We start from the raw sequence: 14,054 nt of genomic DNA, 5'->3' as shown, positions 1-14,054 counted from the left end.
TGGAGTTTTATTTATTACCTAATTTAAAAGAGAATCCTCTTCACATCTTTATCTTTTTTGCAGATGGCAACATTTTTTTTCTACACATATCTACATTAAAATATATACAAAATGAGATGATTTAAAACCTCAACTACCAAATGTTATCAAATTATTAGAAAGTTGCTGTGAATAAATAAGCCAATGCAGACTAATAAGTTATCTTATTTTTTTTTATTTCGCTCCAAGTAATCATAAGCTATTGTTTAAGTGGCATTAAAAATTATGTACATACCTACTACTAAACGCAATTTCACCATAATCCTACTTAATAATATTATAAATTATAATACATATTTATAAATGCGAAAGTTTGTGAGGATGGATGTATGTGTATGTGTGTTTGTTACTCTTTCACGAAAAAATTACTGGACTGATTTAGATGAATAACACATAGGCTAAAATTTATAATGATTTTATTAATTACTAGCGGTCCGCCCCGGCTTCGCCCGTGGTACATATTTCACAATAAAAGGTAGCCTATGTTCTTTCTTAGGGTCTAAAGATTGTCTGTGCCAAATTTCATCAAAATCGGTCCAGTAGTTTATGCGTGAAAACCATACATAAATACATAATTACAAACCTTTCCTCTTTATTTTATTAGTATAGATGGTCATCATAACGATACGTGTCAGTTAATTCGGAAAAAAATCTTTCCATCTGAGTGCTATCTTGGCGTGCGCTGACTAAACCAATGGAGTAACATAAAGATGATGGACCGCGGAATTGTTTATATTACCTAAGTAGATCTAAATAAAAGTCCGCGACAGCATAAATCCTTTCATGTGCGAGCCAGTACGACCAAAATTGTGAACCATAAATTTTATTGAATTTCGTACTATTTAGCAATGCACATATTAGTGTATATTAAAAAACTCTTATCAAAATGAATAAATTTCTCGCTATAAAACTTTGTCTTTCACACTAAGTAATTTGGCCGAATAGTTTAAAAGTTATCACGATATGATTGACTTGAAGGGAGAGCCTAACGGCGTCGCAGTCGCGGGGGAGAGGCGATCTGGGATGTACGATGTCGAGTTAACTAGATTAAAAAAAATATTTAATGTATTTAAAAAAAGTCAAGTAACTTAATATGGCAGACCAAATTCTACGCGAGCGAAGCCGCGGGCAAAAGTATAATCAGTGAATAAAACCAGTTTTCTCATGTTTGTATATTTTATTTGACTGAGTAATAGTGGCATTCTTGATATCTACAATTTATTTGATAATCTAGGCTTACCAACATAAATAAAACAAATTTGTCATAAATTAAATATATTTACAAAATAAAACACAAGATTGGCTGTACAACAAAGTTAAGCGACTACTGTTTCACGTTACACGTATTAATATTTTTTGAATGATAAAGCGTATTACATAACCAGAACCGCATACAAAAGTATTGTTTTAAATGGCGAACAATAACGCACATTCACTAGCTAGGCTAGTTAGTGCTGATCGACACTTGAAGCAAATGTCTCTTAACATTCATATAGGTACACGAGATTTATATATATTAAGATGATTATTCATAATTCTTATGGTTAGGGAGCCAGGTGCAAATTTGGTTAACTATTTTCTCTCAAGAGATAATTCGTCAGACGCATGAGAGTATAGTATTATAAAGCCTCGTGAACGTCAGCTGGCGCTCGGTTGGGGGGGTGAGCGGTTGTAGCCTCCCACGCACATAGGAAAAAAAATACATTCATTCATTCATTTCCTCTCAGCTAAAAATTTGCCAAATTGTAGCTAACCCAATATCTCAACCAAAAAAAATAGTCAGCTGGTTACAACATGGTGTATTATACGTCAGCTGGTGTCTCGAACATGAAAGTTAAATTTAAAGAAAAATTTATTTTCCGTTATTTCCTCTCAAACAAAAATTTACCTGATGATAGCTTATATGTAACTGTGGATAAATATATATGTCAGCTGGCTGTATCTTGGTGGAAAAACCGTCAGCTGATACGGGAGGCTACAACCGAGCTCCAGCTGACGTTCACGAGGCTTCATAATACTATACTTTGATGCATTTTACTAATTACCGCTTGAGAGGAACTTGGTCATAAAATCTGCTGCTGGCTCCCGGACCATTACATGGAGATTAAATAATGGCAAAGCGATTACGATTTGATATACATATATTGCTATTATTATTGGTACATATATGAAAATACACCTTTGAATGTACATATGATTAATGTACGTAGAACTGACAACCTTTAAATTAGACAAAGAAAATGCATCAATTTATGTGAATTTTAATTTATGTAATCAATCATTGATGAAGTAAATAATGATATTGTCAAGTTTGATCGAAGTTGCACGTGGAAGTAAGAGGTACATTTGTGTTAGCTAGTTTAATATCTCTGTGGCCATAAAAATGGACATCAAGTCAACACAGGAATGTTGAATATTACTCCTTATTTTATTTATGAGTAAATACGAATGTAATGAAATGATCCTGTAGAATTGAGCTGCCCATAACTTAATTCCTTACGTTACGCTGGAGAAAGAGGCTCTTTATTACATTTAATTAAAAACTTTGAATAAAAATGCAACAATTATTTCATACAATAAAAAAAGTAACTTATGATACAAAACGTTAAAATAAATGCATTTAAATACTTATATTATAGATGAGAGACGTTTTTAACTAATGTAATATAATTCCCCTTACTCAAGCTCACAAAACATGAAGTTATAATGGTCTTTCTACACTAGATGGCGCTGATATACATTTATAATAGAATCCATGCGATATCTCCCGATTAAATCTAGAAAAGCCTACACCTGAGTCTATATTAATATATTTTGATATATCCTTACTGGTTTCGCACTTTCCAAACATAAACATATTTATGACGCAGAAAACAATTCTGCTTGAAATAGTTGATTCAAGGTTGTTTCTTAATAAATCTGAACGATAGGCCTGCGGGAAAATGCGAAACAAGTGTCTTATACAATATGACCATAAACCGTGACATGATTTGAACATTAAGCTTATCTAATAATTTCGCTCGGACAACTTCTCTGTGATATTAGCGGCCCGGGTTCTGGCGTGTTGCATTATGTCTACGGCCAGGTCTTCCACTGTAGTGTATCTAGACTTCTGAAAACTGAATAAGTCTGTGATAAAGCCTACTATTTCCGATTGGAAGGATACACAGACGTCTTTTAGCCGTTCTCTTGGCCCGAGGAAACCCCAAACTAGAACAGGTAGAAGGTGCTCGGATATGGAGTAGAAGTGGGCCATGAAACCGTCTTGGTATTGTAGGTAGCGCCGCTTCGCTTTGATCACAGACCACACTGCTGTTGTTAAGGCCTGTAATTTAAAAAGCCGTCTTTAAATGTATGTATAATAATGAGTATATTGCAAACAGATTTTTATAAAGTCACAAGAATTGATAAAAGTTCTAAGGAATTTTATTGATTAAATACAGGTTTCGTATTGGTTTGTTAAGAGTAGAAAATATATGAGTCTAGAAGTAATGCAATTCTAATATTAATTTCAAACTTAGTTTAAGGCTTAGACACAAGCATTTATATTATAATACCTACTAGCGGTCCGCCCCGGCTTCGCCCGTGGTACCTACATGTTTCAAAGATCCTGTCTCTCAAGTTGGATCGAACTGCACGTGGTGAGCGAATTTTATTATAATCGGTTAAGTGGTTTAGGAGTCCATTGAGGACAAACATTGTGACAAGAGATTTATATATCTATACTAATATTATAAAGCTGAAGAGTTTGTTTGTTTGTTTGTTTGTTTGAACGCACTAATCTCGGGAACTACTGATCCGATTTGAAAAATTCTTTCGGTGTTAGATAGCCCATTTATCGAGGAAGGTTATAGGCTATATTTCATCACGCTACGGGCAACAGGAGTGGAGCCACGGGGGTGAAACCGCGCGGAGCAGCTAGTATTAAGATATATATATAGTTAAGGCAACTTAAACATACCGTCTCCTTGAACCCGTCGGAGAGCCAGCGGTTGCGAACAACGGCCAGCACTGAAGCCGGCGGAGATGCCAGGTCTTCGAAGGCATCCAGCAGAATGTAGTCCAGTACCACGTCGTAGAATGTCAGGACCTGGGGAAATAAGTATATATCTATACTAATATTATAAAGCTGAAGTTTTTTTGTTTGTTTGTTTGTTTGAACGCACTAATCTCGGGAACGACTGGTCCGATTTGAAAAATTATTTAGGTGTTAGATAGCCCATTTATCGAGGAAGGTTATAGGCTATATTTCATCACGCTACGGGCAACAGGAGTGGAGCCACGGGGGTGAAACCGCGCGGAGCTGCTAGTAGTTAAAAATTATGGAGCTTATAATAAACATGAAACACTTTGATAGTCCAGGGTTTCAATGGATGATTTAACATGAGGTTCTTTGGTATTTTTCCAACGACAAAAATAAAGCATAATCAGTATTTTTAATGAATAGATGATTTTTTTTATATATTTATATCGACAACCCACCTTAACACCTTTGCTTGTCAGTTCGCTTTCTAACACAGTCCAGTTGGCAGCATCCGTAGTCCATGACACCATTTCTTCATAAGCGACTAGAAATTCTTTAGGTTCCTGAAAATTAAAAATATACATTCCTCAAGTAAATTGTGCTGGTTTATTTATTATAGAAGATGATAATTTAGAACCTAAGCTAATAATACTCATTTGTAGGTACATATAATGATAGTTATACTTGTGGTTATACTGTCTACTTCAATCAGTTATTTTGCCTGTTATATTTGTAGTGTATCTATACATATAATAAATCTGTAGAAGGGTCAATTCTGTACATTGAAAATATTCAAAAAATAAATAGCAGGGGGTGTTACTGGATCGATACCAAACCCAAATATGTGATTAAAAATTTTTTGTCCGTCAGTCTGTATATTCAGGCATCACGTGAAAACTAACGGTTCGATTTCGATGAAACTTGGTATAATTATACCTTACTAGCTGCGCTTCGCGGTTTCACCCGCATTGCTCCGCTCCTGTTGGTCTTAGCGTGATGATATATAGCCTATAGCCTTCCTCGATAAATGGGCTAACACCGAAAGAATTTTTCAAATCGGACCAGTAGTTCCCGAGATTAGCGCGTTCAAACAAACAAACAAACTCTTCAGCTTTATAATATTAGTATAGATTATCCTGGGCATAAAAAGGATACTTTTTATCCTGGAAAAATACGTAGAAAAAAAATCTTAGTTTTTCAGTTTTATCCATAGACGTTGTTCTGTAGAACCGCGAACACACGTTGCGTTAGAAACGGCTTACAAGTTCAAAATGGAGAAATAAACCATACGATAACCGACATCCGCGCGGAGGGAGTCGCGGGCAGAAGCTAGTCAAAAAAAAAATAAAGATCATCAAGATCGTTGGAATATGTCTTGAACACATACGAGTACCTAGTATACATATTTATACAAAATAATTGATAATGCGCGCACGCACATGTTAAAGTGCGTTTGCGTAATAAAAGCTACATATAATGCGTGTCACCTTATCAGCAAACAGCAGCAGGTCAGTGAGCACCTGCCGCCCGGCATCAATGAACCACGCCCAGGCGGCCTGGTCGCGGAACACGGCGCGGAAGGCCAGCCGCAGGCCGTGCAGCTTGCACAGGAACTCCGCGTCCGAGCCGCACGACAACACCTCCGTGCGGAGCGTTCTGGTACAAAAAAATTTAAGATTTGATTAAATTTAAATTTTTTTGAAGTGAAAACTTCTTTAGCGGCGTTGGGTATAAAATCTTAAACTCGCGTCAGGACACGTGGCCTGATCGAAAAAGCGTAAGACGGATGTTTTTTTTTAGCCCTTATATTCCATGCGTAAGACGGATACCATTCCAAAATATCAAACATGCTGAACGTTAATAATCAAGTTTTCACTTCTGCCGGCACTCCCGGAGTGCAACCCGTCTTTTTTTTATTATTTGATTAGATTAAAGTACTATAAGATATTGGTCCAGTACGATTTACATGGTGGCTACTACAAACTAATGGTGGCTCGGTTCATCGTGAGATCCGATGCTCAGAATACAATTTTAGATATCAGCGGGACGTTGACGTAACTTCCGAACCGCCATTAAGTTTGAATCGAACTATTACTTTTTTCTTGATAAGTTGCTACTGAATAAAGGGGTAGGCGATGTGGTCAATTTTGAATGTATGAAGAAAAGTGAACGATAAAAGTAGGTAAGTATGGTAAATGTTAAAACTGTTCTAATAATTCAAAAGTGCTTCTAGAAGAAATCTAATTGAATAAATAAATGTTTGAGTTTAAAATCAAGAAATAATGATTCTTATTTGAATGCAATTAAAATCAATTGTAATAGAGATCAGTATGCAACTTATTTCGTATTTGATTTTCTATAAGATAATAATTAAATGGTGAAAAATATTACTAGAGAAAATACCTATAAGGTATGCCTGTTTCTAGCTGCTTAAGACCCATTTGATATAATTCTAGGTTTTCTATTTCTGGCACTGTTTCAGCTAAATCATCGAAGTCTCTGAGGTCTGCAACCTGCAACCACACAAATTTTAACATTACAATTAATTATTATAAAACTCATAATGTAACAGACAAAGACAGTAGACAATAATATAATGGGTGCAAATTAAAAACACTGCAAAAATATAAATATTACATACAATGCAATAATCCTGTAAGGCTTTAACATTGTTTACTAAGTGAAACTAAAATTAGTTAATTTTATTGCCTTCTTATTCTATAGTTATTATTATCATTAATGTTTACATTAGAGCTAGCGCGCACGAGCAACTTTGTCTCCGCAACTATTTTGTCTCTCCCATCAATTTGTATGGGGAGTTGCGTCGCTACGTGCGCGCACTTTCATACTAGCCCATGGGTGGGAGAGACAAAATAGTTGCGGAGACAAAGTTGCTCGTGCGCGCTAGCTCTTAGACAAAAGTTAAAGAAAGACGAAATCTTGAAAAAGTTTGTTCGCACGTTATGTGCGTGCGTTACGTACGTGCAATACCGCAACAGTTCTTAATATATTATGATAATATGAAAATTTTATAGATGACTTTACATTCAGTAAAATCTGGATTCTGGTTGAATCAAAGATTTTGAATGTCAATTTTTTTTGGGATAGTGACCTGATCCTCAGCCGAGGCGAAGGACTCAGCACTAGAGTGGAGCTCCTTCGTGCGGTCGGAACCTGCGTGCGTGTGTGTAGAGAGCAGCCGCACGCGTGCGAGTGACCCCTCCCCGCCCCCAGCCCCGCCCCCGCCGCCGCTTTCTGAGCGGAACAGCACCGACCGCTGGTCGAGGAACAGGAGCTCGCAACGCTCCTGGAAAATTAGAGAAAGAAAATAATAAAACACCAGACACATATTTTAAACTAGAAATGGGCATTGGTTGTTGTTTAATGTAAGATAAGTAGTAAGGCGACTTAGATCGCAGACATCGGGTTTAAGAATTTGGAATATATAGGTTTCTTTACCCTCCCTCAATAAATGTACCATTTAGGATGATAAACTGGTGAATCCATCAAGTCATTTTTTAAATGAAAATGAAACATTGTTATCATGTGCGTCTTAGTGGAGAATATGCCGTTGTTCTACTTGAGTTTTATAGTACCTAAAATCTGTTTGAGAATCAGTCATTGGCCCACCTCTTTCAGTATGAAATTTTAAATAATATTATGTACGTCTTCCTGTAATGTTGAATAGTTGCAAATGTTACCTGTAGCAAGTAGGCATTTTGTAGAAGTTCCTGAATCTCTCTACAGAACTCCGCCTCTTCAGGCGAAGTGAGTGCGAGCGTGCCGGCGCCGCCGCCTCGTGCGTTCACCGAAAATGCGGCCAGCGCATCTTCCCAGTAGTTTATACTCGTTTCCAGAGCTTCCATACCTTTTTGAACAAATAATAAAATTATAAGTTGTGTATTTATCGAATGGAATTCATAAAAATAACTGGAAATCACTGGAAATCAAATGAGCAGCCACGTACAGCAAAATCTGGTAGCTACAGTAAAGAATCAACATGGCAAATCTAACATAATCTCGCATCCACAACACACATTTTATTAAAATCGGTTTAGCCGTTTAGGATGAGTTCAACACATAGACATACATCCTATCCTAATATTACTGCTACCTTTGAATAATTATGGATAGCCTGTTTGTTTCACATCATAACATACAAATAAAACAAATAAATTTTATTTAAATGTGTTTATTTGGTAAATGAAAATAATTTAATGTATATTAGTATAGTATAGGTTTGTACAAATAAAAATATATGGCAAGATGGCTCAAATAAAACATTGATTGTCTTCAAGGAACTTGAGCTTTGTGCTTAAAATGCATTAAGTCTATATATCACAACTATCTTCTATTATATTACAGCAATACAACTTCCTTATAGGATCTTTCCGTCTGACTAGAGCTCTGTATGTGTTGTATCATATCATGTACCCCACTATTGAGATCTTGTATGGTTCCCGCTAGAGCTGTCAATGTATCTGCTATTCTATCATCCAGCATTGATCTGCGTTCTTCTTGTGAGCGTAGTGTACTGGCCATTGATTGTAGGGCATCCGCCATTCTCTCTTGTGACGCTATTCTACGTTCTTCTAAATCTAACGCCCAGCGGGGAGGCGGTGTGATTCTGGCTTCATCTGAAAAAATAATAAATTGTAATTAAAATGGACACTCAGTTCAAAGCAGTTTCATTTTAAATACATATTTAGAAAATGCTTTTATTATTGTAAAATATTTATAAACATTTAGAAAAATAAAAATTTTGTGAGTCCAGCGGTTAAAAATGTTTTTTTCACAAATTAATGTGATCAACAAAATTAAAAATGCAAGCCATCATCAATTTTGTTTTAAATAAAAATACATAATAAGAATCACCTGTGTGCATTTTAGAGTTATTGCTACTAATAGACTGTCTAACTTTGACTTTCACTGGGACGGATTCATCTATGCTTTCATCGTTAGAAACTTCCTCATTGTCTGAATTTTCTGTTAAGAAATTTTCTAACTGCTTGGATGATGAGACTGCAGCACTGACTGAACCCTCTCCATTTAGTTCCAATACTCTTATTTCTAGATCATTAAGTGGTACAAATCTGCTGCTACTAGCGTTTGGATCAGATTGAAATTTCTTAGCATTTGCAGCTTTTTTTCTACATTTATGCCGCCATTCAAACCAGTACTGTAAAAAAAGAACAAAAAATAATTATTAAAATTCATTAAAAAGCAAAGAATTATTTATTTTCAAAATTGTTTGGGGATATTATACTTTCTTCCATCCATCGGGTGCTTTTAAAGCTCCTGATTCAACAGCATTCAGCTTTTTGGCCAGCACTGCCCATTTATGTCGCATTGCCTGATGGCTCATGGGTGCACTTGGCAGCAAACCTTTGGACATGTCTCTGTTTGATTCTAAGAAATCTATTAGGATTTCAAGCTGTTCTCTAACTATTCTTCGAGGTGGTGCCATCTGAAACATGTAAAAAAATATGAAATGGCAAATAATTAAAATTAAAATGAATTCAAACAAATTAATAAGTATTAAATTCTTGTCAAAGGGCAAATTATTTAAATCAGGTAAGTACATTGAAAACCCTTTAAATTCATGATAACAACTAAATTATTTTAAATAATTACCTAATAAACTTTAAATATTTAAGCTTATTAAAAATCTATATTAAAAAACAACAAACTTACCTTAACAGTTCCTTGGTCTAACAAAATAATAAATTTACGAATCAATATTCTCAAACTCAACAAACAGACTCAAACTTAAAATCAAATAAATCGCGCGCTATTTGTAGATTTGACATACTCAATTTCTTTCAAAACACAAACTACAAGATGATATGTAATGGCGACCATTGAGTCTATCAGCTATCGAGTAACGAGCTGTGGTAACGAGTTTATTTCAATAGCCGCGTCCAGACCGACCGAGCGCGGCTCGCGAGTCCCGCTCGCGAGCCAATAGTTCGGCCGGTGTGGACGGCGCTCGGGCTTCCTCGGGCGCACGTTGGCTCGGCCGAGCGCCGCTCAGCCCCGAGCCATGCGTTGTCGGTTTTTGGCGATGCTCAAAGGCGGCTCAGTCTGAGCTGCTCGCCCGGTGTGGACGGACATACGGACGACGCTCGCGAGCCAGAATCAAAAATGGATAAAGAAGACAGTATTCGCTTAATACAACTTTACGGAAGCTTCAAAATGTTATGGGATTCGAAAGATCCAGATCATTTAAATAAAAACAAGCGAGTTCCTGTTCCTTTAACAAACTGTTACCGTATTGGTTTCGGTTTTGGTAAAATTTTTTAATCCAGATTTTTTGTTTCTTTTTTCTTTTTTTTATGATATATCCAGACAACACAAGCGCCGCAGCAGCTAATAAAACGTGGTTTTCCATCGTTATACGGAGATAAACTGAATGCTCAAACCGGCTCACCTTGGCTCGCGAGCGCGGCTCGGAACTTTTCACAAATAGCTCTGATGCCACGGCTCGCGAGCAGGAAGTCTGAGCGCGGCTCGCGAGCCGCGCTCAGCCGGTCTGGACGCGGCTAATCATGTTTGTGTATAGAAATGTACCATGAAGCTAGCAACTACATACATTTTAGGTTACTTATTCCGTTCATAGATGGCGTCAACCGACGATTGAATTTCTTTTTATTAATTTAAATTTTGTTAAATATGGGCATTTGATTAATTATCACTAACATTTAAACATTAATTCACATTGATTAATCAATTAAGAAGTATTTTAAATATTCGCATTCAGACTATAAATAAAGAGCGACCTCTAGCAGCGAAAATAGCAAAACCAACAGAAACCAAGCCCTTATATCTATAAAGTCATATAGATGTCGTGATAATACACTTACCACATCAATTTTTATTCATCATCTAACAGAAATAATAGAGCTACAAAATAATTATTTTTAACAAAAAACTAAACCATCTTCAAATTGTAAGAACTGGACAAAATTTAAATAGCACAAACCGGAAGGCGATAGCTTTCAAATAAAAAAGAATCATCAAAATTGATTCACCCGGTCGAAAGTTCTGGAAACAAACCAAATAAAAATATAGCGATAGCCAACCATCCGGATTTATCTATATAACAGAAAAGCAAGTATTAATTGGGTTTAAAATATGTATATTATGCCTTTGAACATGTTGAGTTTTTATATAAATTACAATACGATTCTCATTTAGCACTTCAGAATTCGAAAACATGTGATTTATATTTATTTATGGACGTGTTAAATAAATCTGTCTGCAGCAACAAAGCAAGCATGTCGTTAACTATTTTGACCGTCATAATATTATAATTCGTAACATGATTTTATAATAAAAAAAAAATTATTGAAAATATCAAGCGATAACAATTTGTATGATAGGTATAGGTACTGATCCATTGAAATGTTACATTTTTTAGGCCTAACCTTGCATTTTTTAGAGGACGCAATTTTGTTTTTTTTATATGTAGGGGGGGTCAGTGTGAAGCTAAAACCAAGTTTGTGGGGTCGCCACCCTTGTCCCACGGCCGCCATCTTGAAAATAGCGGTTGAAATGGTTTTTACGATATATCTCTTAAACTATTTAACTGATAAAAAAATATTGTTAACATTATTTGTTGCAAATTAAATTCTCTACAACTTTGGTGTAGTAACTTTTAGTCGTAGAACTATAAATAAAAAAGTTATAAGCGAAAATGTTCAGAAATTAGAGCCATTTATATTTTTCAATAAAACTTTTTTTTATCATTTTACGAAGAAATGATATCAGACCATTTTTGTAGATTGTTTTTCGAGGAACAACTTTTATGTACAACATTTTTTTATAACGTCAATAACTAAGGTTTTACAGCGCTCTGAAGTGAGTACTATTTTTCAGTACTCTTAACCATACATATATTGGCTATTGGCTCTTTTCTCATACTCCAGAACAATAGAAGCACACTGCAGAACATTTCAGACCTGCTTTTCGACGTAAAAAAAAGTCGCGCTTCCAGACTCTACCTCCTGGGTGGTGGGGAAAAGATTCAAAAATTAATTATTAGTGATATTGCAAAATTAATTATTAAAAATATTATAATAACAAAAAAAACCATTACTGATGACAAATTATTATTAGTACACACATAATATAAGTATACTGTATAGTTCAGAGTACTGAAAATTGGTACTCACTTCGGAGCGCTGTAAAACCTTAGCTATTTAATTAATGAAAAAATCAAAAAACAATCTACAAAAATGGTCAAATATCATTTCTACGTAAAATTATAAAAAAAAAGTTTTATTGAGAAATATAAATATCTCTAATTTCTGAACATTTTCGCTTATAACTTTTTTATTTATAGTTCTACGACAAAAAGTTGCAGGATCAAAGTTGTAGAGTATTTAATTTGCAACAAATAATGTAAAAAAAAAATTTTTATCAAATAAATAGTTTAAGAGATATATCGTAAAAACCATATCAACCGCTATTTTCAAGATGGCGGCCGTGGGACAAGGGTGGCGACCCCACAAACTTGGTGATAGCTTCACACTGACCACCCCTACACATCAAAAAAATAAAATTGCGTCCTCTAAAAAATGCAACCCCAAATGTAACTTTTCAATGGACCATACAGCTATTATAGGTTATTAACTTGGTTATTAATAAATCTTTGTAACATCTATGACAATTCAGAATTCTAGCCTATGAAATTTCAGAGGATTATTACTTATCAATGTTTTCAATTTTAATCGCAAAGAGCCAAAAAGGTTGCAAAATACGGCATGATTAATGTTTTTTATTCAAACCCAACTGTATATAGATATATTTCTGCTTGCAAACCTAACGGACAAGCAATGAAAAATTTGAACAAAATCTCATTTCCCTCGTATATTCATACTTCATAATATTAAAAGGATATGGTAAGTGTTGCGATTCAACATGGTAATAAATTCATTGTGGAAGGTAAGGTGCGCCAGTCAGCCCGGTGTCAGCTTACAGCTACCTTAATTACCTAACCCCGAATTTTCACACCGACCGACTTTGCTCCGCCCGGGGATCATGAGTCGCGAATAAAATTCACGGAATATTAATTCATACTACACGAATAGTAAATTAAATGAAATTTCTGTTTTTTGTTTAATGAAACCAGGCAAAATAGAGCATAATAGAGTCAGAGTACTAGACTCTACTATGCTCTACCCATAGTAATGGGTAGAGTTTCGATATCAAAATGGTAGAGTTTATGGAAGGAGAATTCATTCTAAATATTATATTATATTTTAAAGAAAGCTTCATGCGAGCATTAGGTTATTAAATAATATAATGTTATATTTATACTATCTGCATTATTTTAACCGCACCTCTATACAAAATTCTAACTTGATAAATTATTTTATAACTTTCCAAGAAGCCTTTATTGTTCATAGTAATTTACTCGTATAGATTGTTTATTTACCAACATAGGTGAATGTATATTAACAGACAAGTGATAACTGATAACGTGAAGTTTAAATTTAACGGCATTGGAATAATAAAGCGTGGCGATCGCGACCGCGACGGTCACAAGGCGGGCGCCGCGCCGCGGGCGCTGGTAGGGTATACACTAAATTTAAAATATCGGGTATTCATTTCAATGTTATGAAGGAGCTTAAAATGTTTAATAAATATAAATAAGATTTCTGTTTGCTCATTCATATTTTGATTGTTTTTATGGATGAAAAATCGATCTGACGTTTAAACATTACAATCCCTACTTCCCTATTAATATTATAAATGCGAAAGTAACTCTGTCTGTCTGTCTGTTACTCAATCACGCCTAAACTACTGAACCAATTTGCATGAAATTTGGTATGGAGATATTTTGATACCCGAGAAAGGACATAGGCTACCTTTTATTGCGAAATATGTACCACGGGCGAAGCCGGGGCGCGCGCGCGGACCGCTAGTTTTTAATAAGTGTTAATAAATTAATCATATAGGTAGGTACTGTATCCCAATGTGAATTTTG

General features: G+C 35.3%; 2 protein-coding genes across 3 annotated transcripts in view; both read right to left on the bottom strand.

Annotated features, from left to right (window-relative positions):
• Positions 1 to 2,138: 2,138 nt before the first annotated feature.
• Positions 2,139 to 14,054, bottom strand: part of Miga (mitoguardin) — a 65,878-nt gene continuing 53,962 nt past the window's right edge. The window contains exons 4-10 of the mRNA XM_089702828.1: positions 7,765 to 7,931; positions 7,176 to 7,370; positions 6,467 to 6,576; positions 5,551 to 5,719; positions 4,522 to 4,626; positions 4,001 to 4,129; positions 2,139 to 3,364 (exon numbers count right to left, since the gene is read on the bottom strand). Of these exons, the coding sequence (XP_089558954.1) occupies positions 3,047 to 3,364; positions 4,001 to 4,129; positions 4,522 to 4,626; positions 5,551 to 5,719; positions 6,467 to 6,576; positions 7,176 to 7,370; positions 7,765 to 7,931 (1,193 nt within the window). The 3' untranslated portion in view covers positions 2,139 to 3,046. The remainder of the gene's footprint in view (positions 3,365 to 4,000; positions 4,130 to 4,521; positions 4,627 to 5,550; positions 5,720 to 6,466; positions 6,577 to 7,175; positions 7,371 to 7,764; positions 7,932 to 14,054) is intronic.
• Positions 8,250 to 9,929, bottom strand: LOC149490307 (uncharacterized). 2 transcript variants are annotated; one of them, XM_089710802.1, is made up of 4 exons: positions 9,758 to 9,929; positions 9,330 to 9,530; positions 8,939 to 9,242; positions 8,250 to 8,700 (listed from the first exon to the last, which is right to left on the bottom strand). In XM_089710802.1, the coding sequence occupies exons 2-4, from the start codon at positions 9,528 to 9,530 to the stop codon at positions 8,423 to 8,425; spliced, it is 783 nt and encodes a 260-aa protein (XP_089566928.1). In that variant the 5' UTR covers positions 9,758 to 9,929; the 3' UTR covers positions 8,250 to 8,422. The 2 variants fall into 2 exon arrangements, with proteins under 2 accessions (XP_089566928.1, XP_089566936.1); XM_089710810.1 differs by having other exon boundaries at positions 8,250 to 8,694.

The sequence above is a fragment of the Colias philodice genome, chromosome 2, assembly GCF_061535455.1.
Source record: "Colias philodice isolate Cphi_HAF_F1 chromosome 2, ilColPhil1 Martin Lab GWU primary, whole genome shotgun sequence".
NCBI classification, from domain to species: domain Eukaryota; kingdom Metazoa; phylum Arthropoda; class Insecta; order Lepidoptera; family Pieridae; genus Colias; species Colias philodice.
The sequence above is the reverse complement of the archived record's forward strand: the minus strand, read 5'-3'. Positions and strand labels throughout refer to the sequence as shown.